The sequence below is a fragment of the Ciona intestinalis genome, chromosome 9 (assembly GCF_000224145.3).
Source record: "Ciona intestinalis chromosome 9, KH, whole genome shotgun sequence".
NCBI lineage: Eukaryota > Metazoa > Chordata > Ascidiacea > Phlebobranchia > Cionidae > Ciona > Ciona intestinalis.
In genome coordinates this window covers 5713895-5733080 of record NC_020174.2, presented here as the reverse complement: position 1 = coordinate 5733080, position 19186 = coordinate 5713895, and the positions used below count along the sequence as shown (strand labels likewise).

Sequence of the window (19186 nt, the reverse complement as noted above, 5' to 3'; positions counted from 1 at the left end):
AAGTAAGTACATTCATTCATGATTCATTCAGTGTTTTGCTTCATACAGCACATTGTGCCCGCTTACAAGCTACAACGTTTGTACTTTCGGTGAATATATTGCTTTCTGTTTATATATTCATATTATATGGATTCGCCTTTAATTAGTTCAAGATTGGTATTGAATCTCTGTTCTTCTAACTATAGACTAACGTCTGCGCTATTTTAATCAAACACTAAGTCTTTGCATTAACACTTCTTCAGCATGGCAGAACAACTCGCCGCAGGATTTATACAGCTCATGTTGTGCGTCACGTAATTGCGATTTAAAGTTAACAGTTCTGTGTAATAATTGTTTTCTTGCCAACCAAACTGTGCTATTGGTCAACAAGTGAGTTTGTCAAACCCCCGAGGCCAGCAGCATTGAGCTTCGTACCCACACTTTTCCGATCTTTGCAGCGTATATACGCTCAACTGACTGAGCTATATATGGCGTCGCTTTTAACTTCTTGGAAATACAGTTCTACATGCAGCAGCCGTCCATTTTACTTACCAACGCAGAGGTAAACCCCGACACGATAAATATACATTTCCGCGCAAAAAATGTTTTGTATATATAAACTACGTATATCAGGTAATGAGAAACAGTAATAACACATACACGGTGGTGGTGTATTTGACAGTAAAATCACAACAGCAATAAATAGACGCGGAGTAGCAGCATGTTAATGCTGAAGATGACATTAATAGGTTTTATATTTAAAGTTCAATCGTTTTTGCAACACTGTTAAAAGGCCGTGCAGCCTTGAGAACTCAAAATCGAGGGATTAGAATTACAAATTGTACTGCGAGGAAGATGGGACACATTTAGCACATTATATCTTGATCGTGTTTTAAACAATTAACCACGGTTTTGGGAGTCGTGAAGATATGGTTTTATAAATCTCTGAATGTTTTTTGTTTACTACCAAATGGAACGAGATAAAATAAAAGATGTCCCATCTTTCCCCACCCTACTACATATATTAAAAAGGTTGCATCAGCAAACGTCGATGAAGGAAGAGTTTATAAACGCACCGATATAGGAACTGTCGTAGAATGAGACCCTTTAGTACACCTTTCGATAACTTTATAGCCTAATTGTATAGCAGTTTTAAGCAAATATTACCCACAACGTTGTTCTTAAAACGGAACGTAGCAGCTTTGGGAGTGCAGCGAAAATAGGCTCGCACTATACAAGCAGTTGTTTTCTACGATGATCACAAACAAGCTTACTTGCGCGCCTGCGATAAGTGGGGAATAAATTACGTATGAAGAGTTTCGACGCTAATCAGAAACAGCTGAAGTTCGAAATGCGAAAACTGCTGCTGTAAAAGTCATGAATCTATTAGTTTTCTAAGACGATCCAGGACATTTTAATCGAGGGGAATGCTCCCGGAATCTATGATTCGACGTTCAAGGGAACGCTTGTTCTTGTCACTCATATGGAAAGAGTTTCTGATGTCGTTCAGAGTAATGGAGCATCTCGACTGGGAATGTCTTCGCAAAGAAATGCAATGCCGGATCTGATCTTTGATGTCCTGCAATACGAAAACGTATTATGACATTTGAGACTGCTTTTGGGGAAATATACAGCTTCAGAATCGGGGGATGCCCACGCCTCAGCACCCCGGGGTGTTGTGGTAATGATGAGCCAGTCTTGGTCTAGGGACCCATGATGTGCCACGCTGCGGAACCTCACCCACATAGATTAGAACAGATTATAAGATTGCAGTCAGAGCAAGAATGAATAATGGGTGTGTACGTGGTAAATTAGGTCAGCTGCTGTATAGTTTCTACGTAATTTTTAGAATAATTTTTTCAAGAAGGCTCAAATAATGATGATAACAACAGGCAAAACCAGCATTAGGATTTATCATAGCAAGAGTATAGGATTCATACTTCTATATGAAGCAACGTGTTGAACTCCATCAACTCGTGTAGGCGATCGAATGCTTCGTTAGGATATTGGAAGTTGAAGGTAGAGTATGGACTCTTAGGATCATAGATGTTAAAGTCGCCCCTCGTATCACCGGCTTCTCTTTTTACGCCTGAAAAAAACAAACATGCTTTTAATCAAATAGGACTGTTTAAAGTAAAGATATAAAGCAAGCCTATACAATATTTATTATACACGATAATTTTATTTTTCCCGGAAGTTATATTTTGCAGCGTGTGTGGTAAAGCGAATAGTAGGTCAAACTGACGTAAGTTCGGCCAACAGTAGTAGAACGTAGGTGTTCTGTTTCAGATAACTTATGCCCACAGTTTATGCACGTAACCCCGTAAACTCTGTGCTAGAGAGAAGCGCGCTATATCCACTATGCCAATTAATGCGCCGGACGCTATATTCACCTGGTTTAGAATACTTTCGAAACATGATATTGCATAGCACAAAGTGCATGATAACTGGGGCCCTGTCATCCGAGTGGTCTTGGAAGATATAACATTCTTTCATTCCTTCTCTGTCGTACACAGTGCGGTCGATTTTAGGAAACGGTAGGTGGTGCATACGAGCCCATTTTTCAGCAAGCAGGATTTCCTAAAATAGGTAAGTTTTATACGAATTTGTGAGCGTGACAATGTATAAAGCTATATGCACCTCAACCGTATATAAAACGTACCATGAAAGTATACAAAGTAGTACCCTATACGTACCTTGAACGGCTCGCAAACTTCGCTGGGGCGACCGCTAAAGTCAAACGAAATAATGAGGTCGACTGCTCTCTGAGGACGTAAGATGCAGGGGTAGGGGGAGTTGAAGGTGAGTCCTGCATCAACCAGGTGAACCTTCTTCTTTTTTACCTCCATCGGCTCGTGGATCTTACCGAACTCGTTCGCTATGAGGCATAAATAGTTTTTGAAGCCGAATAAATGATTTTTAGACGGATGTTTTAAACAGTTTCAAAACTAACATGAAAGAACGTATGTATGAAACGGTTCTCATCCAAACATCTTGGTTTAAAAATTAAAACCATTACAGATCGGACATATGCGCTGTTATGTTTGTATAGAAACTGGCAAGAATGTCCGTGTTTTTACATCTAGATTTAAAACAGCTAATGCTGTTAGGTGATAATAACAAGCTTACCTTCTGCTATTGTGACCTCTGGAACCGCACTCAGTGGTGAAAACGGTGAGATTGGGTATGTGCGGCTGATGACGATACCCCTCATGTAGTTTAAGATCTTGCCAGCTCTGTATTCTCGAGACTAGAGAGGATAGAATAAGTTATGAATACCATTAAAGGTTTTTAGTACTTACATGTGTAAAACAGTTAGATTTTCAATATAATAATTTTCAATATAATAATTTTCAAAATAATAATTTTCATATGGGTGAGGTCCTTGCTGAGGACGTTGGATTTAGGTCAGAATTGGCTCATTACCACACAGTATGAAAGTAAGTTACGATCATTCATAACTTCAAACTTACTTCCATAAAATTGGTGCCAAACATTCCACCGATTATGGTATTGAAGAACCCTCCTTTCTTCGGCTTCTCCTTTTCTTCCTCGTTGCTTGGTGGTGGTGCTGATCCGCCACCAAATAAACTGCCCCAAATACTCGGACGTTTATCGGTTTTCCTATTAAAAAAAAACACAGGGTCAGATAAGAAGTAAAAGGATTTAGCATAAGGGTAAAGAGATGTCTGGCGAGCAGCATCCAACCATTCCCATGCAAGGAGACATCTTTATTAACAAACTTAATACGTCAATGCCTACTGAATACATCTGTTTCCGATGTATTCAATCAACGGGGAAAGATTTTACTTTCCCACAAAGAAGAATTTGTGCAATGGACGCCTGTTTTCACAAACTGTAGTATTTTTCTTCGAAATTTCTTAAACTGATATAAGCAAACACACCAAGACACATTGCCACTCATGCAACACACGAAGCATCAGTTGAACAAGACAATACAAAAAAAACGAGCAAAAGCGGGACGTGTCAATATCCAATGCTCAAATTCACGTTTAAACCTGTTAGAAGAATTATCTGAGCTTTGAACAAACTCTGGTTCGGTTTTTGATCCAGGAACCCAAGTATTTCGTCTTCCACGCCTGTGCAGTCATTGGAACGCAATATTTAAATAACTGTTTACTTTGAAAAAGAACACGCATGTACCTCCAAATTTATTTCAAGTCAAAAAGGCTATTCGATACGAATATGAGACCGAAATGATCCCGTCGTGTGAAATAAAGGCAATAAAACACAGTTTGAACTATTGGTCTACGGCCGCACAATAAGACCAAAACAACTCAAGCGACTTGGGTTTGGCAGTAGTTGTAAAACGCTTTAAATATTCTTATACGCGCTACAAAAAGTTATAACGAACACGGCTCCACGAAAGTTAGTGCTGAACTAAACTACGGTATACGTATAAAGAAGATTTATGCGAGAGGTCCGTAGTTGCCACCACAGTATAGTTAAGTTCCATAAAAACTTACTGTTCCTGTTTCTTCATATTTTCTTCTTCCGCTGCATCCCAATATTTGTCTTCGTCATCGCTGTCGTCGCTATCGCTTGAAATATCGCCTTTGTTTGACCCCGTTTCACGTTTGAACGATTGATCTGCATACCATAGTAACGTTGAATATTATAGTACAGACAGGCTGGAGTAAGGTTGTTCATATTTTTTTGCATACCATGGAAAGTGTAAATAATAGGTTGGGTAAAATTATCCTTGTTTTTGTTTCCTTTTATCAAAAAACATTTACAGGATCGCATATGTAGTATAGGGTGGAGGAAGATGGGACACCTTGTGCACATAACATCCAAATATCCTGATCGTGTTTTAAACAATTAACGACGGTCTATGGGAGTCGTAAGAATACAGTTTTATTATTCTTTGAATGTTTTTTGTTTACTACTAAATGGGGCGAGAAAATGGAACAAAAAGAGTGTCCCATCTCACCCCCTACTTACCTATCTTGTTTCCTAATATAGTACGCATGTCCTCTTCTTGGTTCAGTCCCGGTGAATTTCGTTTCAAACCCTGACTTTTCTCCACAAGGCGATTGAATAAAATAGAAAACGCGCTTCCCCACACACCCTGTTATAAACAGTTTTTCTAAAACTCTAATTCAAGATCATTTTTTAATAAAATAGCAGAAAGTCAAAAAAGTTTTTTTACAAAACATTTAAAACTGACTTTATTTTAAAACCCATTGGGAACATACCTAAAAGACAATAAATGTTTATATCCAAATTTGAACAGCTTTAAACAAGTTTTTTTTCCTCCCGTGGCCGAAAAACGACAGTCGTTATAACATGGGTGTTTTGTTTCATACACCTCATGCCCAGCTTACGAGTTACCACGTATATGGTACCTTGTGGATGAATATATATATTTTTTGTGTGACCAAAAATGCCCTTGTGCACCAATGTGAGCTGGTTTAAGCTTCAAATATACAAAGTTCATCATTTGCTGTTAATTTACGTGTAAAACTGCTACTAACCATTAAAAAGTGCAGTGGATACTCCTCGTACTCTTTAGCTAACACACCCATGTAAAACTTGCTGCCAAAATATTTGCTTTTCATGAAGGTCCCGTACTTGGCCATGCCGATCTCGTACGGACTGAACTCAACCCAATCTGCGGTGAACACGGAATTTGAGGGTTACCATTTGCTCATAGCGAAAATTTTCAAACGGCTCCCAAAGGACAGGCGGCGAGTGCACAAAATACGCTTTTCGTTTTTTTTACCAGAGGCGACCAAAGTATGGCGACTTATTTTAAAGTTAAACTTACCGTGGAACGTCATGGCAGAAATATCTGGTCTAACATGCAAGCATGTGAGTATCGGAAGGGGGGCTTTCCCGTCGCGAACTTTCTCCTGGAAGTCAGTCAGTTTTGCAGTTTCCATTCTCTGCAGGAATAATGAATTTAAACCAACTGTAGGAAGATGGTTGAAATGCAACTTTAAAGTAGTGAACCTCTGGGCCAAGCAATGTCTGTCCGATCAGCAAGCCGAAGAAGTCAGTGAACGTTACTGGTTGACCCGCCTTCATTTTTGTGTGCAGTCGATGACTGAATGGAAAAACACCGGAAAATTACTTTGAACGCAGTGTCACGGGAGTGGTAGTTATTATGTGGTAATTGAAATATACCTGTATCTCATGAGGCATTCAGGTCTGAGTAGCCAGAATGGGCTGGATGCAATGTGACGTCGAATTTCGGCGTTCACTTCAGATGTACCGACCGATGGGAAATCACCGTGTGCAAACAAAACGGATAAATACCTGTTTGATATACAAACATATACAACTGTCAATAAGGGGAAGGAGAGTCGTAAAAAGCAATAAAACTTTTATGTACTTTAACGCTGGAACAATTAATACCCGTGTTTGTTAAAGTAATCACTCTTGTGCATTTACTTTGCAGTAATTAATGTGTTATCAAACTTATTGAATAAATGTAACTTTATTAACTTCGCGTGGTGGGCAACAGGTATAACACGGATTTTCACACTTTGTGTCCGAGTTATCGCAGCACGTATGTAATTTTGTGGGTGTTAGTTTAAGAGCATTTTCTATCATGTGGCTGAAAATTTAGGCAACTCATAGGGGACCACTGGGTTAAAGCAACAATTGCCGTGGAGTTTATCTTACACATGCACCCGCAATGGTAACAGTCTCGAACCCGCAAACCATGGGCTGAAGGCAGAAGTGCTAACCACTTTGCAACGGCGCCAATGTAAATGAATGCACCTGGCGAATCAAAAATTCCAAAACCATGGTGGGCAAAACCAAATATAACAACTGAACTCACCAAGATGAACCTGACAAGCCGCATATATAAGTTGCACAGTTGAGGATGCCAGAGTCGTTGAGAGCTTTAACGGCGCCAGACATGCCAGTCATTGCACGAAAGCCACCACCTGAACCTAAGATGGCAATCGTTGGTGTCTGAAAAAGGGAATAAATCAATTAAATAAATGCAGTCGTTTGCAAAGTATTAATTTTAAATTGTTTATGAATGGTTAACAGCATCAAGTAGAAACATCGTTGTGTTCTTTTTGGGGTTAATTCATTTTACGAGGTTCATTGCACTACAAGTCGTTTGTTTAAGTTTAGCATCCAACATTTACAATGCACATAATTTCTTTGCTATATACGTAAGAATCGTTCAGAGCCGATAACCATTTAACAACCGTTCAAGGTGCTCGATATTCAGTTAACTGGAACCACTCTGGCGGTTGCAAAACTTTAAGCCCGGATTGCAGTTAATTCTTTGTTATCAAGTTTAACTTATAGACCTAAAAATGCAACCCTGGCTTTCGGTGTTGAATCCTGGCCAGGTCCGTGCGACGGCACTTAGCCTAGTTTCAAATAACCGTAATTGCAGCCAATTTCTTTGAGTGCGTAAATGTACAGGTTCTAATAGATCTATCTTCTATATTCACCTCGCGTAAGGACCGTGGGCCGCCTGCCGTCATCATGTTTCGCATGGCTGAGAACGCACGACGTTTGCGGGCTGAACGAAACTCCTTCTCTTCTTTGCAAAGAGCAAGGCTAGATCGAATGTCTTGGTCGTACCTGCCGTGTAATTCAATGTATTTTGTTAAAGAACTCGACAGCTATTGTTTGCTGTCGGTTGATATATGACCGGTAAGATGTTAGCGTTGAACTGCGGCCCCTACTGATGTATTGTTCAAGCATTCGGAATGAAAGAATGAATGGAAGAATATGGTCCTTTTCGAAGCTTTGCAAATACACCGACACGCCCTTTACATTATCGTAACTTACTTTAGTTCTTTTGTGAATTCAATGTCCACCTCTGATGTCTGCAAAGATAGAAATTGGTCAATCTTCCAGAAAGGATTTTATTTTAACTCTACAATACTTGGAACTCTGTGAACCGTGTATTTACTGTCAACACGCAACCACAAGGCTTTGGGGAAGCAGTTGCGTAATTTGCCAACTCTGACCCAAATTCCAGGTGCATAGCGTGATGGTGAAAAAAAGCGAGGATTTTTATAAGAATTCTACTATTCTGACGAGCAGGAAGTCTAGCTTTTGTAAAAATGCGTGGGCATGTAAGTAGCCGACCATATAGAAGAATTTCAACGACGTATATATGATGCTGATGATGCAAGGTAAATATGTTGCGCATGTGGCATCTGCGCATAAAGTATCTGCGCATGCGCATAGAACACCAAACACCCCGGACTCAATTTCCAAACCCAGAAACATGATAAAAATTTAGGTTACATTTACCGTTATGTTCTTTAAATACAAAATATAACTTTTTTATTTTCCGCTATAACAGAGTCACAACCTTTTGTATGTATGAACGACATATAAGCGGCTTGGGTGTTGTGGTAATGGACCAGATTTAGCTCAAATCCCAGGTCCTCGACAAGATCCTCATCCATATAAAATATTTAAATTAATTTTCAAATTACCTCATTAAAACTAAAGGTTTTTAACACGGTTTCGTCTCTTGGTATTTTGCTGACGTCAAACTCCACGCAACCAAGTTTTTCGTCCACGGCATAATTTGCATCCATTAGGTTGATCTATAAATATTATAGTGAAAGATGTCAGTTATTGGGTTTGAAATAACAACGGTAAAGGTGATTTTAAGATTAATTAAAAATGATATACGTAGTAGGGTGGGGGAAGACTGGACATCTTTGGCACGTAATATCCAAATATCCAGATCATGTTTTAAACTATCAAAACGGTCTATGGGAAGTTGTGAAGTTATTCTTCTATTTGATATTTGGGCACAAGGTGTTACAATCCCCCAGTATAAAATTGCTGCTTCTATAATTTGCGGTTTGATTCATTAATTCATTAATGTCAGAATTCTATTGACAATTAAGCTAATGGTTGTGGGCCGGAAATAATATGCGTGGGCTTTGTCATGGCATACTATAGAGATATATTTAGTAGGCCATGGTTCTGCACATTCTAATGTGGCCTGTTGTACCACGCGGGGAACACCAGGGCAAAGATACAGGAGAACTTTACACACGGGTCAAATTCGTGGAATTTTAAATCGCATAGCAATCCACGTGTATAAACACTTAAACGACCACAAGCGAATTCTCCTTGTAAAAAACATTCCCCTAGCCACGTAATTGCAAGGGTGATTCACACGCAAAGTATCTCATTTATCAAGTCGAGTAAAGGGCCAACTCTTCCCTGAATCTCAGGTCCCATAGCGTGCTTCGCTGTAGGACTTCACTCATATAGAATAGAATGTGCACATAAAATATTGGGGTAATGTCTTATGGGTTGATCGTTGTTGATTGTTTAAAACACGACCAGTATATTTGGATATTATATGCTACATGTGTTCCATCTTACCCCATAACAGTATAGAATATAATATAATTCATTATTTCAATTACCTCTGCCTTAATGGGTACGTTGTCCTGGGTTGGTAGAAGGTACGACAGCTCTTCGTTCCATTCCGGGTTGATATCGTTGTCGATATGCCTTGTAGCTTTTCGACCATCAGGAGCAGTTCTGATGTGAACGACCACGTACGGGTCCGGTGTGTCCACTGTATAGTGGTAATGTGTTTGTTAGGTTAATAAATAAAAAGAACTACTTTAACCTCACGTGACAGAACAAGAATTTCCCCATAGTTAAATGGATTGTGTGCATTGTATAATCTTAATGTGGTTTTGAGTAAATTAATATGTTAATAAATAAACGCAACATTCTTAGTATTTTATTTTGGCGTGGCGGAGAAAAGAAAGTCACTAAAACTAGAGTTTGTAAACTAGTGTTCCTAGCAGAGTCATTTTGCTCTATTAAAGGCGAGTGTATCAGTGTTTTTGATGTTTTTGTAAGAATCAAGAATCAGGTTTCTATAGCTGATTTTGCGAGTGTTCCAACCACTAATTTCTATACCTCGCGGCATTGAATGGGATGACTCGCCAATTAACTTAGGAAGGTTATTTATAAAAAAAAACGTTCGTGTTGCGTTAAACATTCAAGCGAAATTTTATTTGTTCAAAACACAAGAGATAAATATTGAAACCATAAGATCCTATTTAAAATAACCTTTGACACCCTTTGTTGAAACAATCGCGGTTGTTGCTGCTACTGTTGTGGTATTTAGCTACCGTCAGCACTCAGCGCACTTAAGGTGAAAACAGTCTAAATAAGCGAGGAGAAAAAATTCCGGTTGTTTATCGGGTTGGCAATTTTCCCATTGTTCCCGGAACAGTTGACAAGCCATTGTGACGTCATAGATGCGTCGTGGGCTTACGTATGGCGCTATGTTACCAGGTACAGGCAGTGCCCTTTGATATTTAAAGCGATGACGCAAAACGTCTACTGGACTGGGTGATACGTCAGAATTAAAATCTAGTTCCCCCCTACCAAAGTAGGCTATGACTAAATAAACATATTATACCGCAGAGTGGGGACATTTCTCATCAAATCAAAATCCTTTTCATAACAGTTAAGTGCGCAAAAAAATCGTTTTTACCGCCGCGGAATTTCCAAAGCCCGCAATAGTCACAATAGAAACGAAAACCACCGTGTGTGAAGAACTCACAAAAGGATGAAGTACTTACTGTAATCCCCGAGACGGCCTTTGGTGATATTTCGCCCACATAATACACGGACCTTCAAAACATGACAGGGTTCGTGGGCAACCTAATATATATGAAGTCGTTATGTTAAGAGCTGTGACAGTAATCGGTATACTATATATATATATATATAGTAGGTTGGGGAAAGGTGGGACAACTTTTTCATTTTCCTCGTCACATTTAAAAGTAAGACTTTTAAAGAAATATAAAACCGTATCCTCACGACTCCCATAGACCGTTGTTAATTGTTTAAAACACGATCAGGATATTGGGATATTACGTGCTAAAGGTGTCCCGTCTTTCCCCACCCTACTTAAGCGTTTAAATGAGAAGCGATCAAAGTGCAGTTTAATAAATAAATCGACCGCATTTAACCTATATACACTCGCTTGATTATTCTTGGACCTTGATGCTTTGGAAACACCAGGTCCATGACATGTTTGACCCCGTAGTCATATGTGAATGAGTTGTCATTACGTTCTCGGGTCAATTAAAGCCGGGGAAATTGCTATCATAGTTTCTAAGAAAGTGTGTCTCACTGGCCGCGTAAAAAGAACTGCTGACGTTAAAAATTGCCCGTGTGTTTTACACAGTAGGTGATAATATAACCTAAGTGTTCGATCATCTATACAGCGCCCAACACAATACGCTTGATATACTGTACACAAATTGCGTCACAGCCACATAAACAGCCGGATGTACAAAGTATTGAGTCACAAAACAAAGCACGCATCAGCTGGGCATTGGTGTGAATTTCTTTTGCTACTATTTTGGCCGTGGTTTGACGTAGGCTTGAGGAATTGGAATGGGTGCTTTTGCACGTAGGTTGTTAGTAAGTGGACTCGGTATTTGGCTCTTAATGTCAGACTAAAAGGTTGACATTGCGTTCTATGGCGTGCACACAATAAATGGCGATGCATTAACAGCCTTTTAAAGCGTAATGGTTTTGGTGAGTGATGCGTTCTATTCATATACAACACAAAATGTATTTTAAAGCACAAGTAAATACAGTAGGGTGGGAAAAGATAGGACACCTTTAGCACAAAACATCCAAAAATCCTGATCCTGTTTAAACCATTAAAAACGGTCCATCGTGGGGATATGTTTTTCTAATTCTTTGAATGTTCTTTGTATACTACCAAATGTGAAGAGAAAATATTGGAAATTGTAAAGAAAAGTTGTCCCATTTCCCCCCGCCCTAATATATATATTTAAGTACGTCATGCCGACCGCCCAAGTACCTCACCTCAAAGAATTGGAAAGGATCAGTTTTCTCTCCGTTGCCTCGAACTGTAAAAACAACAACGTTATTTCGAATGTACACGATAAAGGCGGTGTTTTTAATATAAAATTAACAATATATAAGAGTAGGGCAATATGTGCGTAATCATTTCCCAGTAAATAGAACACGCGTTACTATACGCGGAAACTTTCTGACGGGAGTTGCTTAATATCGGGAAGCACGTACAACTGCTTGCTGTCATCGCGTTTGCTGGCCAAAAAACTAAACACATCGTAGCACTAACACATTTCTACAACCTCATGCCGTTACTAATGAATTTAGTCCAATGTTTCCAACACAGACTCGCAGATTAACCCTGACCTTGAAGGGAATACTTGGTCTGATAATCAACCATAACAGAACTATCTTCGTCGCTTGACTCATACTCCACAGTGAGGTTTCGAGTCAGATAATTCTTTAGACACTCCTCTTCCTCAGCCTCAGTGGTTTCAATCGTTTCTTCCACCACGATTTCAGGTGCAGGACGAATCACAACATCCGGAATCGATATATTTGTCTCTCCAGCCTCCTCGTTTGCTTTAGGAGGATCTAGCTCTTCATTTGGGTCCTCTTCTTCTACATAAACAACCTCAACTTCGTCTTTTAATTCGTCCGGACTTTCGCCCGCATCAGCATACCCACTGTCCGACTCCATCTCATTAATTTCTTCCCCATCTTCTTTACTGGTCTCCGGAGTAGAGAGGACCCTGGACGCCAAGCTCCTCATTGCTGCTGTGACATCCGCAGCGAGACCAAGTCCTCTCCACCTGGATGCTGGATGCTTCTCTTGATCCTTGTCTTCCTCAAACAAATACTTCATTACAATATCAGCTTGGATGTCGGCGGCTTTATTGCGTTCTGTTGCAGGTGGTTCATGTATTGTAACCTCCTCGTTAAAGTGAACACCCCTGCTTAGTTTCCTAACTCGATTCGACCCAGCCAAGTTCGATTTCTTGTTCATAACGTCTTGAGTTTCTTCGCTTGGCATCATCTCTTTTGCTTCCACAAACCTACACAACCATTTCTGCCTGTTTAACTCTCTCTTCTGTCCGTTAACGGCTTCAGAACCGTTTGAAAAGTTGCCTCCCGTTTTAGGTTCGGTCTGATTTCTTCCGAGTACTTGGCCATCGGTAACTCTACGTAGGCGCGAATTGACAGCCCCCACCTCAAACTTTTGCTGTTCGTTTTCAGTTGCCATCGATATTTCGCGCAAACAACAAAACGAATCTAAACTAAACACACAGTACAATTACTTCTTTGCTGTTACTAGGGCTATGCTCGCTTCGAACGAATACGTCGACAACATGCAAAGTAAATTCGAAAAATATAACCGGACGTTACGTAGCGTTGTGGAGCACCGCGCGAGGAGGGGCCGTTTTATTTCCAGAATCAAACAGATTTGAACAACCGCAACCTTTTCGTAACAAAACAACAAGTGTATATCACCTCACACTTTATTATATGCCGCCACGGTTCCGATTAAAGTGTGTGTCGCAATCATTTGACTCTTGCGTGCGTTGAAATACACGATTGTGCAAGTGTGACATCATTTGACTTTGCGAAAAAAAGACCTCTCTAATTTAGTTTGCACATGTGCATTGTGATCGAGCTTACCGACTGTTAAAATATACGCTGCACGAGTTGAACGGTTGTAACAGATACCGAATCGCAGCGCGGTTTAAAATTCGTAATAAATCAGAGCCAGCATCCCGAGTAGTCCTACACATAACATCAATTTAAATGAATTAAACACTTACAAATTCCGCGTGCCTCAGCCTCGAGTCTGAGCTGATGAAACGTGAGAACCTGCTTCTGTGTGACGGGATCACTCACATCTGTCTTTGACCGATAAACTGCTCCGGAGCGCGAGAGCGTTTGCGCCGAAAACGCCTTAAGGACAGCTTCAGAATCCTGCGCGTTATCAGAAATTTCTGCCGCTTGCCCGATGTCTAAGTTGTCTGGAAACTGGAAGAACCGAACCGACATAGTTGTCGCTTTTGGTGTTCCAAATCGTTCTTATAACCAAACCTCACCTAATTTCCTATAACTAAACTTGCAAAACAAACTGTGAACAATTTAAACACAAAAAGACTAAATTTTGGGTAAATATCCGGTAAACTCAACCCTCTCCTCAAAATAGTATGTCTGTTTAAAATTTAAGCTTATTTTTTCATTTTTTAACTAAGCCTTTGCAAATGTTGTCCTGCCTGCACTAACAACCAACCACTTCCAACAAGCGCAACATGCAGTCACAAGGAATAGTTGGTGCATACAGGGACATTCAACGTAGATGTCAGACTGTTGGACTAAAAACACCAATCAACCAACGCATAATATTCATCCCACGTACAATACAGTGAGGCTGTTCTTATGTGATTTCCTAATTTCGAAACGTTGATGTTCTGACTATATAGGTGCATTCCGTCACCTATGTACGTGGTTTATTAGGCAATGCTTTGTGTATAGCTTTTATGTTTTAAAGTAAAGTGAGTATACGTATGTAGGCAGGATATTATTACACGGAAGCAGCTTTAAACGTTGCTTTAACCAAGTGATCGGCCGTTATTAAAACAGGTTCACAGCACGCACACATTCTGAATCGTGACAAAGCATATTTTGCTTTATACCGTTTAACTTATTTGTCACGTTAGCTGTTATATTCAACACAACAACATATATAACACAACATATGGTTTTTAACACACAATACAACAAATACTGCCTCAAAATAATTTCTTTCCTCGATCTGTTTTAGTATAACGACTTCATAACATCGACTGTCACTTCGCTGTCCTGACTCAAACAGCATTTCCAGACTACTGGCTAGCCCGAAAAATATAACTGCTTATTTTGTCTGTCTGGCCCTTTGCGCTGCGGGCATAGCCCGATAAATGCCTTCGCATAACAAGTCGTGCGAGAAGTTATTCGCCAACCACATATACATAAGCAGAAAAGTTGATGGCGTAACAGGACATGGATAACATTGCGTATAACGACCGGACGAAATGAATTATTTGGGTGACTCAGGCATGACGTCACAGAGACAGCGAGATGGCCAGACTGCGTCGAAATTTTCTTCTCGGTCGAGTGCGCGACACTGCCCGTACAGCGCAAATTTTAATAGCGTAAATTAAAACGCGGTACGTAGTTATACCCGTGGCGGCTTGCTGAGTGTGATACCGGTAATGTGTTTTCAATGCAGACGAAAACCCAAACGGAAATGGCGTGAACGTGGTTAGCTCAGGCATCGTGCGACAAAGACATGCATCACATCTTGCTGTTGCACTTATTTTGCCAAATCGTGCCACCATCTTTTTGGAAAGGCCGTATTTACTTAATAGACGAGACTTACTTATAGATGCAAGTTCACAATTAACAGCATAAGGCGCAGGTTCCAATTCTCGTCTTTCCAAAATACTTAGCATCGTGTATTCTGTACTATAATCCCTACTGCACTTGGCTGTTAAATCTATCTTATGCTCACTTCCACAACATGTCCACATTTAAATCAATCCTCGAAACAAGGAACCGGAAATTTGGTCACATTAGAAAGTATGACAATGTTGGGGATTCCAAGCCATTGTTGAAAGGAGCCCGAAATTTTGCTTAACAAACATATTATTCTTAACCGCATCATACACCTCACTAACAGCTTGATATAAATGCGTCACAGGTTTATAAGCCGATGTGCTTCCGAAACTAAACATCATTGCAAAACTACATGCCTGAAATAACAACTATAATGCAAGCTGTGAATACGGAGTCTTTGAACTATGTTTTTTTAGTCACGAAATAAGAAACAAAATCTTATTCAATTATGATAACCCTTATCAAAAGTTATTCGTTAAAGTAAACACTTTATCATTCCAGTAAATTAGTATAATATAGCAGTGAGCAATTTGAGAGAAAGAGTAAAGCAACACCAAACACAGCATCACTTATAACTTACGATGATACGGGCGGTTCTTAACACGATCCGTGCGATCATAACTAGAATTGGATGGTTTCAACTGGTTGTGACTTTCCTCCGCTAACTCCGACAAACAATCTTGGTATTCTTCTCCATCTGCGCTTTCATCTCGAAAGAAAACCCTCCTTCGATCGTCAGCCGTGGTGTTTACACGGATGCTGGGGACAGAGATTGAATTCTGCTTTCGAGTTTCGAAAAAGTTCTCCACGCCGTCGATATCGTCAACATGAACGGCGGAAAAGTCGCGTTCAAGTTGTAATTGTTTCCTGCTGTAAGAATTAACTTCTCCATTTGTTTTCCTTCGTATTGCATGGTGCGACCTCGTTGTAAGAGCAGACATGTTGTTGTCGTTGGCTTGTTGTCGTTGGCTTAAATGCAACTTCTTGACCAAAAGAATGTTCCAATATTCGCCTTTCTTATATCAGCAGTTTACGTTGTCATGATTTTTGTCTATATAGACTGAAAACTAAACTGGTAATGTATTTATATAGTACGACAACTATTCCACGGCGAGTGCTTCTGATAAACACGCTTTCAATTCTGACTTCTCTCTACAGGTAAACCAGGTTCTTTCATATTTTAAGGGGCAAGGGTTTGCTTTTTTCCCTTGGCGAGCGAAAATGAAAGAGAAAGGCGCATTTTCTCCGGCGTTTTTACGACGTAGCCCATCAGCGACCAAGTGTATACCCGTTGAAAGAGAGTCTGCTCTTAAAACCACTCGCTCCTCTCTTTGCTGTGTTTGCACGCAGTCTTGGCAACTTCATGGACAGAAAGATCTTTCAGTAAATATTTCGCACCGAAACACAAAACAAATAACCTTCGCTACCAAGCAAATCCTCAAGGCGGTTTCTTGGCATTGTTTTTCACCTTTTTTAAAAATAATTTTGACTCAGCTGAAGGATCAAACACAATCCCAAAAGAATAAACTGTGCCGGTGACCATAGGAGTGTCACGTGTAAAAGGTCGCGGGCCATTGCTTTTAAATATGAGCCATATCTTCATTGGACCGAATCGCTTCGACGATTTAAAATCCCATTTTTTTTAATTCAGTTTCACAACAAACAAAAGATCCATCATTGCGACGCGGGGTTGGTTTTATTTCAACGCTTTATCAGCACGATACGTCATCGTTTACCGAAGTAATAATTAACCGATGCTTGTAAACCAATGTCGTTATTGTTGAAGGACGTTATGTCAACAGCTTAACAGTTTACAACCGCACAAATAACCGGAACATTTGTCTTAAAGGCAGGTGATTTAATATACATACTTACCTCTGTTTAACGAGGTCGCAAGTTTGCCGGTTAGTAGTGCTGTGGTGGATAATGACGTCTTAAGCTTGGGTCTGAGGGGGCGACGAGATGCCAGCTTCCGTTTTTTATCTTCTTCTACTGGCTCAAGCTCAACATCTAGCGGTGGCGGTAAATCGTCGTCTTCGACATCAATAAAATCATCCAGACTCGAGGAACGGTAAAGATTGTCGCTACTCGGCATTTTTCGTGCGCCCATGTAAGTCTGTAAACGTAAATATCACTTAGAACGGTTGTGAAACATGCACGTGAAATACACTGCTTTCATTGGCTTTATAAATATATTCAATACACGGCTGTTAACAGACTCACGCGTGTCTTTCTTCTAAATAAAGATAACATCTTTTCTTAATAACTGCTGAACAAATTTCAATTTATTTCATCATTTGTTTTCAAAAATCACGAAGAAAGCCGGAAAACAACAATTACAGAAACACGACTATTCCGAGATAAAATTTTCGCAGCGAAGCAAAGTACATGTGGCCTGGGTTCCACTCACCACTGAATGAAATGAACAAATGTTATACACCAGGCACACAATGTTATACACCAAGTTGCGCCTTCACGATTATTAACGTAATGCAACATTTAATAATGACCTTTTACTTCCTATACACGGGATACAAGTCTAAATATAGTAGGGTGGGGGGAGATGGGACACCTTTAGCACATACGTATCCAATTATCCTGATCGTGTTTTAAACAATTAACAACGGTCTATGGGATTTGTAAGGATACGATTTTATAATTCTTATATTCCTTGTTTACAACCAAATTTAACGAGAAAATAGAATGAAAAGATGTCCTATCTTACCCCACCTTACTACATTGCTGTAGAAATGCGAACAACTAATACATCATCATTTTCCTCTATATTTAACAAACGGTGGTAAACATATTGTAAAGTCCCCTCACGTAATCTAAACCTGATAAGGAATAAACGGCTGATGTGTCTACCGGGAACAACGTAATAGCCCATGTATACTAATAGCTCTCCAGGTAAAAAAACATAAATTTTATTATTTTAACATTTCGTCTGACCTCTCTACGACAAGACACCATTAAAATTAATTTAATATTTATTTTAAATCTATAAACTGCGCCTCATGCTGCCTAAGAAATCAAGTCATCTATGTTTTAATGTATAGCGTTGTGTAAATAGTTTCCAGCTGTGTCAATAAACGATTTAAATAAATAGTGAAGATATAAATATTAACACATGCAAATTATAGCTTTTGTTTCTATTTAATCCCGTCCATATCGATCCCTAGTTATATTTATTCTTCAATCACTTTTAAATTTTGTTTGCGTTGAGTCATACTAATCACATGGCAACGGCGCAAGGCAGAAACTGCACGTTCCATGGACTAAATACGGCTCCATGTTGGCGAAACTAAAGCCGCCTAAATGTCAGATATATAGAACGCTAAAACGGTTCCGTATTCCACGCTTTTGGAGATTGTTGTTTTTAAATAACCCAGCACGTTTTATTTTGAAAATACTCATTGTGATAACACGAATCCAATATAGATTAGCCCACTCGGTCGTTACCGTTCATTGCAACGCAATTGAAAACATGGCATGTAATAGTTTATACAGAAACAAAAACCAAAACACTGTGCCTACGTAACGTGCTGTGATTCACCTGTCGCAGGTACATAATAAAAATAGCAAGAAAAACTTACCTATTTAAAATTGGATATCAAAACTTCTGAAGGGAAGTAACAGCCATGACAAATGTTACTCATCTACAAAAAAATCTACAAGAGAAAAAGATTAGTTAGGAGAAATTTTCCTCGGCTCTTATATACGTTCTACTGCCATGTCGGCAATGTAAGATTCAGACAAAATGTGCTTTGCGCATCCTTGACACGCACTGTAGTTACACGCAATGACCTGGAACAAATCTATGTACTGCTGTCACCGTTTCGAATCTACACACAATCTTGTCAATGCTATAAGCTGTAATTAAGGGAAATTTGTATCTCGTTAGTGAAACAGAGCAAACATGTCGCGTCTTGACATGTTTACACTGTGCTTTATTACA

At 39.6% G+C, this 19186-nt stretch overlaps 1 protein-coding gene across 6 annotated transcripts; it reads right to left on the bottom strand.

The window, feature by feature from the left end:
• Window positions 1-629: 629 nt before the first annotated feature.
• LOC100177702 (cytosolic phospholipase A2) lies at window positions 630-18929 on the bottom strand. Of its 6 annotated transcripts, XM_018813499.2 has the most exons (22): window positions 18825-18929; window positions 17104-17344; window positions 11824-11867; window positions 10560-10641; window positions 9381-9535; window positions 8427-8540; window positions 7768-7805; window positions 7425-7557; window positions 6791-6927; window positions 6130-6261; window positions 5956-6049; window positions 5771-5888; window positions 5478-5614; window positions 4945-5071; window positions 4467-4590; window positions 3999-4079; window positions 3453-3603; window positions 3109-3229; window positions 2676-2857; window positions 2373-2559; window positions 1920-2068; window positions 630-1558 (listed from the first exon to the last, which is right to left on the bottom strand). In XM_018813499.2, the coding sequence occupies exons 2-22, from the start codon at window positions 17336-17338 to the stop codon at window positions 1394-1396; spliced, it is 2706 nt and encodes a 901-aa protein (XP_018669044.1). In that variant the 5' UTR covers window positions 17339-17344; window positions 18825-18929; the 3' UTR covers window positions 630-1393. The 6 variants fall into 6 exon arrangements, with proteins under 6 accessions (XP_018669044.1, XP_018669043.1, XP_018669045.1 ...); XM_018813498.2 differs by lacking the exons at window positions 17104-17344; window positions 18825-18929 and adding an exon at window positions 15809-16733; XM_018813500.2 differs by lacking the exons at window positions 17104-17344; window positions 18825-18929 and adding an exon at window positions 13617-13936.
• Window positions 18930-19186: the final 257 nt, after the last annotated feature.